This window comes from Schistocerca gregaria, chromosome 8, assembly GCF_023897955.1.
Source record: "Schistocerca gregaria isolate iqSchGreg1 chromosome 8, iqSchGreg1.2, whole genome shotgun sequence".
Classification (NCBI taxonomy): Eukaryota; Metazoa; Arthropoda; class Insecta; order Orthoptera; family Acrididae; genus Schistocerca; species Schistocerca gregaria.
In genome coordinates, this window is record NC_064927.1 from 330,774,400 (window position 1) to 330,789,269 (window position 14,870).

Sequence of the window (14,870 nt, forward strand, 5' to 3'; positions counted from 1 at the left end):
GTGGGTGCATCTGGTCGTAATAGCGAACAACCGTGCCGTCGCCCATATGGATTTCACAAAACCGGTGGCCGCGAAGACCCTTGACCACCCCTGGAATCCATTTAGGGCGAGATCCATACCCTCGTGCCCACACGTCGGCGCCCACCGTGTATTTTCCCGCACTAGGGGACACAGTTCAAGGCCTGACAGGGTGAAGCAGGTGCAGTAGAGTGCACGGTTGGCGGCCATGCAAGAGTTCAGCAGGGCTGCGATCACCCAGAGGCGTGAAGCGATAAGAACTCAGAAATTGCATCAGGGCGTCATCTGTGGAAAAATCACTAAGGAATTTTTTCATCTGGTATTTGAAAGTGTGGACAAGGCGCTTGACCTCCCCATTCGATTGCGGAGGGAAGGGAGGTGCTGTAACATGATGAATCCCTTGTCCAGTACAAAAATCACGGAAGGACTGCGAAGAGAACTGAGGGCCATTGTCCATGACGATCATGGATGGAAGACCTTCTAGCGCAAAGATTTTGGACAAAGCCAGCGTCGTCGCCGCAGTGATGGGTTACGGACATCTAACAACAAACGGAAACTTCGAGAAGGCATCAATCAACAGTAGCCAATAAGTACCGAGGAAGGGACCAGCAAAGTCGGTGTGCACCCGTTCCCATGGCTGAGCTGGATCAGGCCATGGAGAGGGCATTGTACGAGGTGCCGCCAGTTGTTGAGCACACTGGCCACACACAGCAACCATATGGGCAATGTCCGAATCAATACCGGGCCAATAAACGTGCCTGCGGGCCAGGGACTTAGTCCGACAAATACCCCAATGGCCTTCGTGCAACAGTTTGAGAACTTCTTTGCGAAGAGAGGCTGGCACCATGACCCATGGAGATGCGCCATCCATGGCCAGAAGAACAACACCATCACGAACAGACAGATGAAGGCGCAAGGCATGGTAGTTGCGAAGGGGATCTGATGCCCGGCCCTTGGTCCTGTCCGGCCAACCTCGTTGAACAAAACCAATCACCCGACGCAGGACTGGGTCCCGCGCAGTAGCCGACGCGACCTGCGAACCTGTAAGTGGAAAGCCCTCGACCGCACGACGTTCTTCCTCATCAATGTGGAAACACAGGAGTTCATCACGATCGAAAACAGGGTCGGGGCACATCGGCAATCACGACAATGCATTAGTGTTGGCGTGCTGGGCCGTGGGGTGATAGTGAATCTCATAATGAAAACGAGACAAGTATAAGGCCCAACGTTGCAGGTGGTGAGTCGCCTTATCTGGAAGTGATGCCGATGGGCTGAACAGAGAGACCAGCGGTTTGAGGTCGGTGATGAGGTGAAACTTAGAATCATACAAAAAAACGCTGAACTTTTTTAGAGCATAAATGATAGCGAGCGCCTCCTTTTCGATTTGAGAGTAACACAGTTGCGCCTCGTTGAGGGTCTTGGAAGCATAGGCGATGGGTCGTTCTGACCCATCCTCATACCGATGGGCGAGAACAGCCCCTAGGCCATACTGTGATGCGTCAGTCGCCAGAACCAAGTGCTGACCTGGACGGAATGTGGCAAGACAAGGCGCCGACTGCAAATGAGCCTTCAGGCGGACAAAAGCCTGCTCACACCTGTCGGACCAACAGAAGGGGACGTTTTTGCGTAACAGCTGATGCAGAGGATAAGCTACCGCTGCTGCGGATGGAATGAATTTGTGATAATAAGCAATCTTGCCTAGAAACGCCTGAAGTTCTTTGACCGTAGACGGCCGGGGTAGAGCGTTAATGGCCGCAACGTGCTGACGGAGAGGACGTATACCCTCACGGGACAAGTGGAAACCAAGCTACTCAATGGAGGGTTGGAAGAACTGTGACTTGTCCAGATTGCACCTCAACCCAGCCGAATGCAAAACCCGAAACAGTGAACGTAAATTACGAAGGTGCTTCTCAGTGGAGGCTCCCGTGACAACAATGTCATCCAGATAGTTTTTGCAGCCGGGAACGGAAGCCGTGAGCTGTTCCAAAAACCGCTGAAAAATGGCCGGTGCGCTAGCGACGCCAAATGGTAATCACTGGTACTGATACAACCCACAAGGAGTGTTGATAACGAGAAATTCCTTGGAAGTAGCGTCCAACGGCAACTGATGGTACGCCTCCGATAAGTCAAGTTTGGAAAAGAACTGGCCCCCAGCGAGCTTGGTAAACAACTCCTCAGGACGGGGAAGAGGATAAGTGTCAATGAGGCTTTGAGCGTTGACGGTGGCTTTAAAGTCACCACACAATCGCAGACTCCCGTTTGGTTTAGAAACCACCATGATCGGCGATGCCCATTCGCTGAAGGTAACCGGAAGGAGAATCCCTGAAGCTGTTAACCTGTCTAGCTCAGCCTTGACAGGTGCACGCAACGCCACCGGAATAGGGCGTGCCCGGAAACACTTAGGGCGAGCCGTAGGTTTAAGAGTAATGTGGGCTTTAAAATCCTTGGCACAACCCAGACCAGCAGAGAACACGGACGAAAATTCAGAACACAATCCATCCAGCTGTTGATACGGAATATCCTCAGATATGAGGTGCACATCATCATCAATGGAGAACCCGAACAACTGGAAAGCATCATAACCGAACAGGTTTTCAGTGCCCGCATGATCCACCACATAAAACGTGAGGGGCCGAACAACAGACTTGTAGGCAGTGGAAGCATCAAACTGGCCCATGATAGGAATTTTCTGTTTATTATAAGTCCTCAGATTTTGCGCAACTGGAGACAAAGGAGGAGAGTTACTGCAGAGCCAGTGTCCACTTGCATGCGGATGTCTTTATTCAGAACACGAACAGTAACAAACAGCTTATTTGTTTGAGAAAGCACACAGTGAACATCCATGTCCGACACCTCGTCCTCGTCGACAGGAACTTTATGGGACTGACACATAGAAGCAATGTGGCCTTTTTTCCTACATGAATTACACGTGGCCCAACGTTTTGGACACGCTGCCCTGTCATGCTGTACGAAACAACGGGGGCAAGAAGGAAGTGCGGAACGAACCGGCTTCTGTGGTTGCTGGTTTCGCTGCGAGCGTTGCGGCCCAACGCGACGTTGTTGACGTGAGTGAACCGCCGCCACATCGTCGTTCTCCTGTGAAACAGGCATATTGCCCGTGTCGAGCGTTGACTGTACAGCGCCTACATCACACCATGCGTCGATTTGCGCGCCAGCAGCGTAAGACACTTCAAAGGATTGAGCGATGCTTAGAACTTCCAACAACGATGGGTTTGGCAGTTGGAGGGCACGTTGCCGAACTTCTTTATCAGGAGCAAGCCGTAGAATAGCATCCCTAACCATTGAGTCAGCATAAGACTCGTGATGTGTGTCCGTGACAAACTGACATTTCCTACTCAGACCGTGTAGTTCCGCCGCCCAAGTCCGGTAAGATTGATGGGGCTGTTTACGACACTGGTAGAACGTCACGCGGGCGGCAACGACGTGGGTGTTTTTTCGATAATAGTCAGACAATAAGTCACACATTTCTTGGAAGGACAGGGAGGCAGGTTCCCGCAGAGGGGCTAACTGAGATAGCAGCTGATAGACTCGAGGGGAAATCCAAGATAGAAATAACAACTTACACATAGGAGCGTCAACAACGCCGAAAGCCAAGAAGTGTTGCCGCAAACGCTTCTCATAATCCTCCCAGTCTTCAGCGGCCTCGTCGTAAGGAGGGAATGGAGGCGGAGAAGAGGAAGACAGACAATGAGTAAGCAACGTCAAAACCGCCTGAATTGCTGCCATCAGCTGTGTTTGTTGAGCCTGAATAGTAGCCATCAGCTGTGTTTGTTGTTCAATGAGTGCTTGCATAAGCTGTTCCATGTCTGCCCCGTCACGAACACGCAAATCCACAACGCAGTGAAAATATCCTTACCTCGTCGCCAAAAAGTGTTATAACCTTTAATCACAATAATTGCGTGGTTATTCACACTCTCTCTTAGAAACAATAGCTGATCACATGATTACAACTCAGTCTCTAGTATTCGACTGCCATGCCGTGACATGCGGCCAGCGCCGTTCGTAGCTAGGTGGCGCTCCCGCGCTAAGCCGATTTGCGGAGCGCCTCTATCGCCGTTTGTGCATACTGTCGTGGCGGCACTGTTAAGTGTCGTGGCACTATCACAACAGTTTATTATCCAAACAAACACTGTTCTTTGCTTTGTTTCACAAATGTTATTATTGTTACTGCACAACCTAGCTTTCAGGTTATAAGCCCATTTTCAAGTACATACTTGAAAATGGGCTTATAACCTGAAACCTAGGTTGTGCAGAAACAATAATAAAGTTTGTGAAACAAGGCAAAAAAACAGTGTTTCTTTAGTTAATTTACAATGTTTTATTAAGAACCCATAGTTGATTCAATTAAAACTGTTTATAATTTAAAAAGTAATCAGCATAACTGTTAATACATTTATACCACTAGAGGCATAATGGTCAATGTCTTGTGTTTGTCTGTGTAACCATGACTGTACCTAGGTGTGCACCTTTTCATCTGAAGCAAATCAATGGCCACAAAAACCTTTCTTCTGGCCGCCAAAAATATGGAAATTGCATCTACATCTACCTCTACATATATACTCTACATGCCACAGTACAATGTGTGGCAGAGTGTATTTTGGACCACTACTAGTCATGTCCCTTCCTGTCCCACACACAAATAGAGCAAGGGAAAAATTATTGTCTATATGCATCCATACAAGCCCTAATTTCTCTTATCTTATGTTTGTTGTCCTTACACAAAATGTACATCAATGGCAGTAGGAACACTCTGCAGTTGGTTTCAAATGCTGAGAGTCTAAATTTTCTCAATAGCATTCATCAAAATTATGTCTCCTTCCCTCCCTGGTTTTCCATTTGAGTTCTCAGAACATCTCCATAATACTTGTTTGTTGATCGGACATTCCAGTAACAAATCTAACTGGCCACCTTTGAATTGCTTTGATGTCTTCCTTTAATCTGACCTGGTTGGGATCTCAAATGCTCAAGCAGTACACAAGAATTGGTCAGTCAAGTGTTCTATGTGTCGTTTCCTTTATAAATGAACCACACTTTGCTTAAACTCCCCACTAAACCAAAGCTGACAATTTGCCTTCCCCACAATAATTCTTAATTGCTCAGTCTATTTAATATCACTTTGCAACATTAGGCTTAGATACTTAATTGAACTGATTGTGTCAATTAGTGCACTACTAATGCTGCAATTGAACTTCATGGGATTGTTTTTCCTACTCATCTGGATTAACTTAGATTTTCAAGATTTAGAGCTAGCTGCCATTCATCACACCAAATAGAAATTTTGTCTATGTCATCTTGTATCCTCCTACAGTCACTCAATGAAGACAGCTTCCAGTGCACCACAACATCATCTACTAACAGCTACAGATTGTTGCTCATCCTATCCAACAGATGTAGAGAATAATAGTAGCACTCCTACACATTCCTTGGACACTCCTGATGCTAGCCTTGTCTCTGATGAACAATCACCTTCAAGAAGAATGTACTGGAGCCTATTGCTTAAGAAGTATTCAAGCCCTTCACATATCTGGGAACCTATTACATATGCCCATACCTTTGTTAACTGTCTACAGTGCGGCACCATTTCAAACACTTTTTGCAAATCTTTGGGATATGGACTCTGCCTTTCACCCATCATTCTCAGGATATCATGCGAGAGAAGGGCAGGCTGAGTTTTGCAAGACTGATGTTTTCTAAAACCATGCTGATTTGTGGACAGTAGCTTCTCTGTCTCAAAGAGCTATATTATCTTTGAAATCATCGTATGTCCAAGAATTCTGCAGCAAACCGATAAAGATATTGGTCTGTAATTCTGCAGATTAGTTCTTTTACCATTATTATATACAGGAGTCACCTGCACTTTTTCCAGTAACATGAGAATTTTCACTAGGCGAAATATTTGCAATAAATGCAAGCTAAGTAAGAGGCCAATCTGTGGAGTACTTTTGCAAAACTGAATTGGGATTCCATGCAGACCTGGTGACTCCTTTGTTTTCAACTCTTTCAGTTGATTCCCTACATTAAGGATGCCTGTTACTATGTCCTCTGTATGATAGTCTAGATGATGCTCATGCAGCAGTGTTTGTACAATCCTCCTGTGTGAATTATTTCTTAAATACAAAATTTAAAACTTCAGCTTTCCTTTTGCTGTCTTCCACAGCCACATAAGATTGGTCAACAAGTGACTGAACAGAAGTCTTCAATCCATTTGGAGTTTCTATGTAGGGCCAGAATTTTCTTGGGTTCTCAACTAGATCATTTTCAATGGTATGACAGTGGTAGTTGTTGTACGCCTCACACATTAATCTTTTTACAAATGCACAAATCTCTACTAACTTTTGCCTGTCAGTATTTTCTCATTCTCTTTTGAACCAAGAGTGCAACAGTTTTTGCATTTCCGAATTTTCCAAATTTTTTTATTAAGCTGCAATTACTTGGCATGTGCATCTCCAGAGTGTGATTTATAATCCGTTTGATAAACTACATAATAACTGTGGAATTCAGAGACTCACTATGTAAAATTTACTTTTCATTGAAGAAGAAATTACAAATCTTTTCTGGTATTTGTGTGTATGTAAAGAACATTGAGAAAATAGGTCTACATAACATAAAATTGTATAACTGTAAGTAATTTCATACTATTTAAATTTGTATACAAAATATCATTTCTCAACTTACTAGTTCTTATCTCATTGTGTTTTGTGCAAAAGATCATGAAAGAGGACCATAAAGTCAAATACAATAAATTATTATAATTTTGATTCTGGTATCCAAATTATCTGCATCTACATTATATACAAAATTTGTTTTTTTGCTGTTGCCAAAACTTTAGAGTAGGTTTCGTAAAACTTAGTTTGCCAGGGATTCTATTGTGACCCGAAATGCACTGTGAGTAATAACAGTAAAAATATATGGTGTATTGATCAGAAAGGCCATTTATAACTTGGCTGACAGTAATGTCGTTCATCTTACAACTACCTATAAAGATATTGTCAATTAATGCTCTGAAACTGGCAGTGGCTTTGACAGGAAAGTTCACTACAAGAATTACATTAAAATGCATGTGAGGAATCCAATATCAGCATCACAAAAGAGGAGTTAAGCTGTATTAAAATTACCAAGAAATATTGCTCCTTTATCTTCCCTGTTACTTGCTGTAGCAAAAGATCTAACAGTCTGACATATCACCAAAAGAAGTTGGCTTTAAGCAACAGACATTCCAGTGATATATCCTTCACATTGCTACTGCAGGCAATATTCCAGAGTGTTTGGAGCTTATAGAAGGTCACATTGTTTTTTCAGTGATTCTGATTTTGTGTCTTGGTGAATGACATAGTCATAATAATAATAATAATAATAATAATAATAAAGATTTTATTGTCTTTAGGCCATTACAGCAATTGACAATGTCAAATGAAGTTACAATTTATAATACACTGTGATAAGGTATTGACTACTGAAATTTTTTAGTTTATATTACAATAAATGTACAGTGGGTCATCTGTTGGATTACTTCATTTTACAGTTCAAGAATTCATTGATATCATAGAAGGGGTGGGCAATAAACCATTCATGTAGTCTTTCCTTGAATGTATGTTCAGGAAGATTCTGTATGGCATGTGGCAGCTTATTAAATAGTTTGTGCCCTGTGACTTCATAGCTATTTATTGATTTTGATAGTCTGTGGTAAGGTGTGTATATGTGTGTTTGATGCTTCTTGTGTTGTAACAATGTACATTTTCTCTACGTATCACATCTTGTAGGTTCTTCTTTGTAAAGATTAAGACATTGTATATATAGAGGTTTATTACAGTCATAATTTTTTGTTTAGTAAATTAGGTTTTGCAGTGAGCCTTATGTGAAGAATTTGTAATTATCCTAATGGCTTTCTTCTGCAATAATAGGATGTCATGTATATGACTACAGTTACCCCACAAGATAATGCCACAGGATATTATACTTTGGAAAAATGCAAAATAAGGTGATCTGATGTATGTTTCAGGTACACAATTTCTGAGTTGTCTTAATAAATAAATTACTCTAGATAGCTTACTACTAACATAGTTTACATGTTGGCCCCAGGATAACTTTTCGTCTAAATAAACTCCCAGGACTTTAACAGAACTAGGGTCATCAGATAGTCGCTTGTCTCTTAGAGTGAAGATTATCTGCTGAGTTTTATTTCCATTTAGCAGGAAACTATTTGCTCTGAACCAATATGCTGCATGAGTGAGTGTATTTTCAGCACAGGTTTTAAGATCATTAAGATTGTTACTGCTTTGAAGAAAAGTCGTATCATCTGCATACAATACAGTGGTGGATCTAATAAATGAGGAAAGGTCATTGATCATTATCAGAAACAGGAAGGGCCCCAGTACAGATCCCTGAGGCATACCTACTTTAACATTTTCTATGTTTGACATTTTCTTACCAACACAAACTACCTGTTTATGGTTGTTGAGATAAGCTTTTAATAGTCTGAGACTGTTTCCTTTGATGCCGTAGAATTCTAGTTTCTCTAGTAGTGGTGTGTGCTCAACACAGTCGAAGGCCTTGCTTAGATCACAGAATGAGACCTGAGCAAAGACTTTGTTCTCAAAAACTTTGAGGATGCAACTGACTACCGTGTTGATTGCATCAATGGTTGACAGATTCTTCCTAAACTTGTATTGTGTAGCATTAATTATTCCTAGATTCTCAAAGTGAGATGATAATTGTTGGTACATGATGCATTCTATTACCTTGGAGAATGCCTGTAACTAGATGGAGAGTCTGTATCTCCCTTTTTGTATACTGGAACGACACTAGACAGTTTTAACTTATCAGGAAAATATCCCTCAAGTAAGCACTTGTTTATGCAATGGGTTAAAGGGTACAGAATGCAATCGCACACTTTTTTTTAGCAGGTTGCATGATATGCCATATATATCTAAGGTATCAGATGATTTCAGTTGTTTTATGACCCCTTGTACATATCTAGGTATTACTTTGGAGAAGGTTAGCATGCTTGTATTTAGTGACTGTCTACCCCAATTTTGGGAGAGTAACTCTGATGGAGTAATGTCTGGTTTGATAATTGCGTCTCCTATTTCTTTCACTGAATTAATGAAAAAACTCATTGAGTGTTTGTGGTGGGATATTAATTTTGTATTTTTTAGTATCTGTGGCAGCACTGTTAATTACTTTCCAATTGGTTTTGCATTTATTGGTGGAATTATGTATGCTGTTGGCATTGTAGGTTTTTTGGCTTGCAGGATGGCTTTTTAGTATTCATTCCTGCATTCCACATAGGCTGATTTGGCACAGTCAGACTTCATACTATTGTACATGTTGTACAGTAACAAAACTTGTTTCTTTAGATCTGTCAGCTGTTTAGTGTACCATATATTTTGTCTGTTTTGAGATCTGGATTTGTGGCTGCTGTACATTATTTTGATTTTCTTTCTGGGAATACTATAGTTAAATAGGGTCAAGAATGCATTAAAAAATCTATCAAATATTATTTTGGCTTGCAGGTCATTACTTGATGTGTAATGTCCATCTACACTACAATGGCCAAACCAGTCTCTGTCAGCAAGGAAATTACAAAATGTGTTAATTTTATCCTCAGTTATGGGTCTGGTAATCACAACTGCTGGGATAGGTATGTTTGCATTGCTCCTATTGAAGGGAATTTTACTTGCATAATTTAGAGATACGGAGTCATGGTCAGAGAATGGGAACACTGCAACTTTGCATGTGTTTTCAGTGGTCTTGAAGTTTACAAAGATGTTATCTAAACATGCTTTGTTTCTTGTGGGCCTGTTATTAACATGATGTAAATTGTATTGTCTTAGTAAGTTTTCCGGATCTGCAACACTACCCTTACATTTAGTAACATCAAAATCAGCATTCAAATCGCCTCCTATTGCAATATCATAGTGTAGCCATTTAATATTACTTAATTCACTCAATAGCATGTCCATTTTTTCTAAAAATATGTTAATGCTTCCCTTTGGTGATCTGTACAAGGATACTACTATTAGCTTATGACTATTAATGATTATACCCGTAACTTCAAAGTGATGTTCATCACACAAGGAATTTAGGTCTAGTTTGGTTATTGTACAATTGAGTGACTGGTTGGAATAAATTGCCACACCACCTCTAATGTGCTCTTTCCTGCAGTAGCTATTTACTATACTAAAATTGTCAAATTTGGGAACTGCAAGTTCATTCTCATTAGCCCAGTGTTCACTCAGACAAAAAATATCAAACTGGTTATCAAGACCAAACTCATTTATGATAAGTTCTTTATCTTTCAGTCCTTGAACGTTAAGGTAACATATTTTAAGATCCATGCTCTTATTGCTAACACACTGAACACTATGGTAATTGGTTTTAAAACCTTTTTCATGGCTTATCTTTTGGATTTCTGCCTCTTGTTGCCTTTTACTAAAAAATTGTTCACTCGGAGTGGTAGCACATCTACTGTTGTATGCCTACTCTTCCCTCCTTGTGATGATATTGTAGATGAGACTGCTACTACAGGAATTGATGGAACTACTGTTATGGTGTATGGAGGCACTGTTGTGGCATCTGGTGACTGAGGAGATATGGTGAATGCTCCTTCTTCTGCTGCTGTTGAATCTTGCTGGTGAAGAGTGATAGGTACTGCTGCTGCTGCTGCTGTAGGCATTGTTGTGGTAACTGGTGACAGTGGAGATTTGGATGTTGCTTCATCTTCTGCTGCTGTTGATCCTGTAGATGAAGTGTGGTAGGCACTGCTGCTGCAGCGTTTGTTATGTGTGTAGGTACAATTGCTGCTTCCACCTCTACTTCTACTACTGCAATAGAAGTAACTATTTCTTCAGGCTCTGCTTGTGTCAAGCAAGGAGCAGGAAGAGCAGCAATTACTTCTTGGTTGTCAGATGCTTTCAGTATCATGCTGATGTTTTGGCACAGAATCTTCTTGCCTCTGTTATTAAGGCACATGCCATGTCTCATGTAACAGTCTCTTTCCAAGGAGTCGATACTTATAAAATATGCATTTTGGTAGGCCCTGCAAATCTTTGAGTATTGCTTGTTTGCTTTTATGATTTCCATGTTCACACATGACCATTCCGAAAGGTCATGCTTATGTGGAATTCCGATGACAAAAACTGATTTCTCTTGTGTTGAATTTAGTATTGCGTTAAGGTTTCGTGTTGCACTGTGGAGGTCGTTTTTATATACATTATTGGTTCCAGCTGTGACGACAATATGACGATCATTTTCAGTTTCTATGTTTCTAATGAGTTCTTGGATCGGTGCTCCTGGTTTCACAATACTAGTTGCTTGTATACAATGACTGTAACGTAGTATTTTTGCGATCTCACATCCATGGCTATCAGAGAATATTTTCACTTTGAGTTTGTCTTCACGTTTATTGTGGAAGTTTCTGCTCATGTGCTTGTCACTATATAGATTCGGCATGTTGTTGTCATCACAGTTTTCCGTGGATTCCACATTTATATCTGAATCTAGTGCATGAAAACGGTTTTTTGTTACCACAGGAATTCTATAGTCACTGGGTTTCACACGACCAACCCTTTTTGGCCTAGTAAACATATGTTGCCTTGTTGTTTCTGCCTGTAGGCCTATATCCACTTCAGAGCACTCATTTATTGTAGGTAGGACACTGAAACTGCTTTTATTGCCGCAGTTTGTTCCATTCGTTGTATTTATCACCTTTTTGCTTCTTTCTTTCGTGATCATGCTAGTCCTGTGCTCCCAGTTCCGTGTTTTACTTGCTTTGGCGATCAGGATATTACGTGCCTTTTTCAGTTTGGCATTTTCATTTTCTAAATGCGCAATGTTCCGCCTTAGTACATCTACAATTAATTGCAGGCTTGATACATGTTCATTTAGCTTCACTATTTCACTGTTATAATTTACGTACATTCCGTTTTTCACCACACAACTATAACTTTTGTTCACTTTCTCACTATAAACAACTGTACCGGATGCCATGGCAATATTCTTCAGCTGGTGTAATTGATGGTCATATGTATGTGCTCACTGCCTGGAATTCAGCCACCATGAAGTATTAGTGGTATGACACCCACAATTTTAACTCAGTCTGGCTCCTAATGCCTATTATGTCCTTTGATATGCATTAATTTTTCTGCACCTTTGTTGTTATTGTGTTGTTGAGATGTTAGTAAACTGAGTGCCAGATCCCATGATTTATTTAATTTTAAAACCTCATTGCTGTTTATAATGTTCCCAAACATCATTATTTCAGTTCTAAGCACACATTTATGATAATTCTAGAATGAGAATTTAAAAACTCCACATGATTAAAAATGCAAAGAGAACATGGCAACATTAAATCTGTAAGCTTTTTACTTACAAGCTTGCTATATGTAAGCATTTGAATTAAACTGTCATTAATATGAGTGCATAGCCTTTTTTTCTGCAACAGTTCCAACATTTATCACATTTACTCTTTACTATTTTCTCATTAGGCTAGATTAGATTTATTTTTTGCTCCATAGATTTGAACTGAGGAGATTCTCATGGATGTAGAACACATCATAAAACAAGATACATAATACTTATGTATAAAGAAAGATATACGCTAATTTCTAAATCAAAAACAGGTCATGGATATGTAATGAAAAGGACATAAATGGTAACATAAAAAGAGGAAAAATGGGCCTCTTTGGCTTTGCATGATTTTTATGGCAGTGTGGAAGAAAGCTAGAGAAAAATTTGCAAACAGTGTTACTTTATTTGAAAGTGTACATACCACATCAACTGAAGATTGTTGTCTGTAAATTCGTATTCTTCCCTCTCCACTTCCTACTGCAGAATACTGAACAGATTCTGACATTTTTTTGCTTCTGCTCTAAATTTTATATATAAAATTTTCAAAGCTTATGCATATAAACATAAAGCAGTTTGACTTTCTGTGTCATGCAGTTATTCTGTGATATGATTCCATGTCAAATCTCTGCAAAGAAACATATAGTAGATGACTGCTGAATGTATATGAAAACAATTACTAAAGTATAAAAGATTTAAGTACACAAATATGGTTTTCCTCATTAACATAGCCACAAGCTCTTCTCTAAACTTAATACATCTGTTTGTTGTTATGAATGAAGGACAGCATAAGTGATAGGATGTAAGAGAAAATTATTATCACAGCTGTTTCATACAAAATATATGTGTGAGTACATGGGGTTCTGCAATTTAATATTATGTAATGGTTTGCATAAATTGTGGAAATCTCAAAAATATCAAAAAGATATTCAACCATTTGTCATCATTTTCTTTAGATCTCATCAAGAATAAGAACCTTTAAGGACCATGTCAATAAATAAATTAATAAAAGAGGAGTAACTCTTGGAAATGTAATGTGTACACTATATTAACAATGAACTATCACTGTACTGCATAATACTGTTTGTACCATCTACATTTAACCAAGAGTATTATAATGAAAGCCACTGCTAGAAAAGAAGCTGCTACTTCTGTAGTTATATCAATAGTTGCTGTTCATCACCTATTGACAGCTTAGTATTTATTTGAAAATTTAATGTAATGGGATATATAAAAAATCTACTCACCAAGCAACAACAGGAAAACAGACATATAAAAGGTATTACACATTTGAGCATTTGGATCCCATGGCTCCGTCTTCTGACAAGAGAGTTGAAGAGAAAGGAGGAGGACTGAAGGAAAAGGACTGGTGAGGTTTAGGAAAAGTCACTCAGAACTCTGGGTCAGGAGGGACTTAACAGATAGGACGAGAAGGAAAAACCAGTCTTTCCTTCCCAACCTGTCCAGTAAGTCTCCCCTGACCCAGGGATGTGGGTGACTTTTCCAAACTCTGCCCATTTTCCTAAATCTCACCAGCTCTTTTTCTTCACCACTCCTCCTTCCTCTTCAACCCTTCTGCCAGAAAAGGAGCCACTGGCTCTGAAAGCTTGCATACATAATACCTACAATATGTATGTTTTCCGGCTGCTGCTTAATGAGTAGATTTTTTGTCTAACCAATTACATTTCAGAAATTGACTATTTTTGTTAGTATTTATTTTATTACATTGGTAGCTTTCAAGGAAGGCAATTACCTACATTAGGTGACAAAATAGGCTTGTTTATATTAGTACTTGTACAACAGGTTTACAATTAAGACTGCTACTTCCCCTGTAGCTAACAGCTACTTTCAGTGCTTGAATCTAGGTAAATAGATAATTTATAGGATTGGTTATTGAGGTATGGAGTGAAGTGATGCAGAAATAAAACACTGGACTGGCATTCAGAAGTATGGCAGTTTGAATCCCCTTTTGGCCATCCAGGTATCATGATTTCTTTGGTTTATTGAATTCACTTATGGCAAATGCTGCAATGACTCCTTTGAAAAGGACATGACCCTCTCCTCCCACCCTCATCCATCTTAAAGACATTAATGAGTTGTTAAATCCCAATCTTCCTTATTTATTTAGTATACAGAATTTTTAAATTTTCTTTTGAATTGATGGGGATTTGCAAGTACTTGCTTTATGGAATCTTGCTGAATGCCTTTTCACCAGAGCACATAAGATTACACCATACCTTAGACTAGGAGGCAAAGTCTATATGAAAATTACTTTGTATTGCAGGAGTAAACAGTAACAGTTTATACAAATGCATAGTGTATGTTCTTTCAGGCATGTCCAAAAGAACAGACATCTTGTGAAATCCACAGCTGTAGTACATATTATGTAAATTGAAGGTGAAGAGGGGGAGAAAGGAAAGGAAAGCGAAGGAACTAATGATATCAGCTGCATTGGGATTTTATGTGGAATCAGCAGTAATGAGTGG

At 40.1% G+C, this 14,870-nt stretch overlaps 1 protein-coding gene across 3 annotated transcripts in view; it reads right to left on the reverse strand.

Moving 5' to 3' along the window:
• LOC126284385 (protein rhomboid-like) overlaps positions 1 to 14,870 on the reverse strand; it is a 113,840-nt gene that overhangs the window by 80,490 nt on the left and 18,480 nt on the right. For all 3 annotated transcript variants that reach the window (XR_007551475.1, XM_049983271.1, XM_049983272.1), the window contains one exon: positions 12,809 to 13,012. Coding sequence is in view for 2 of the 3 variants with exons in the window: in XM_049983271.1 (XP_049839228.1) it covers positions 12,809 to 12,892 (84 nt within the window). In the remaining variant the exon portion in view is untranslated. The remainder of the gene's footprint in view (positions 1 to 12,808; positions 13,013 to 14,870) is intronic.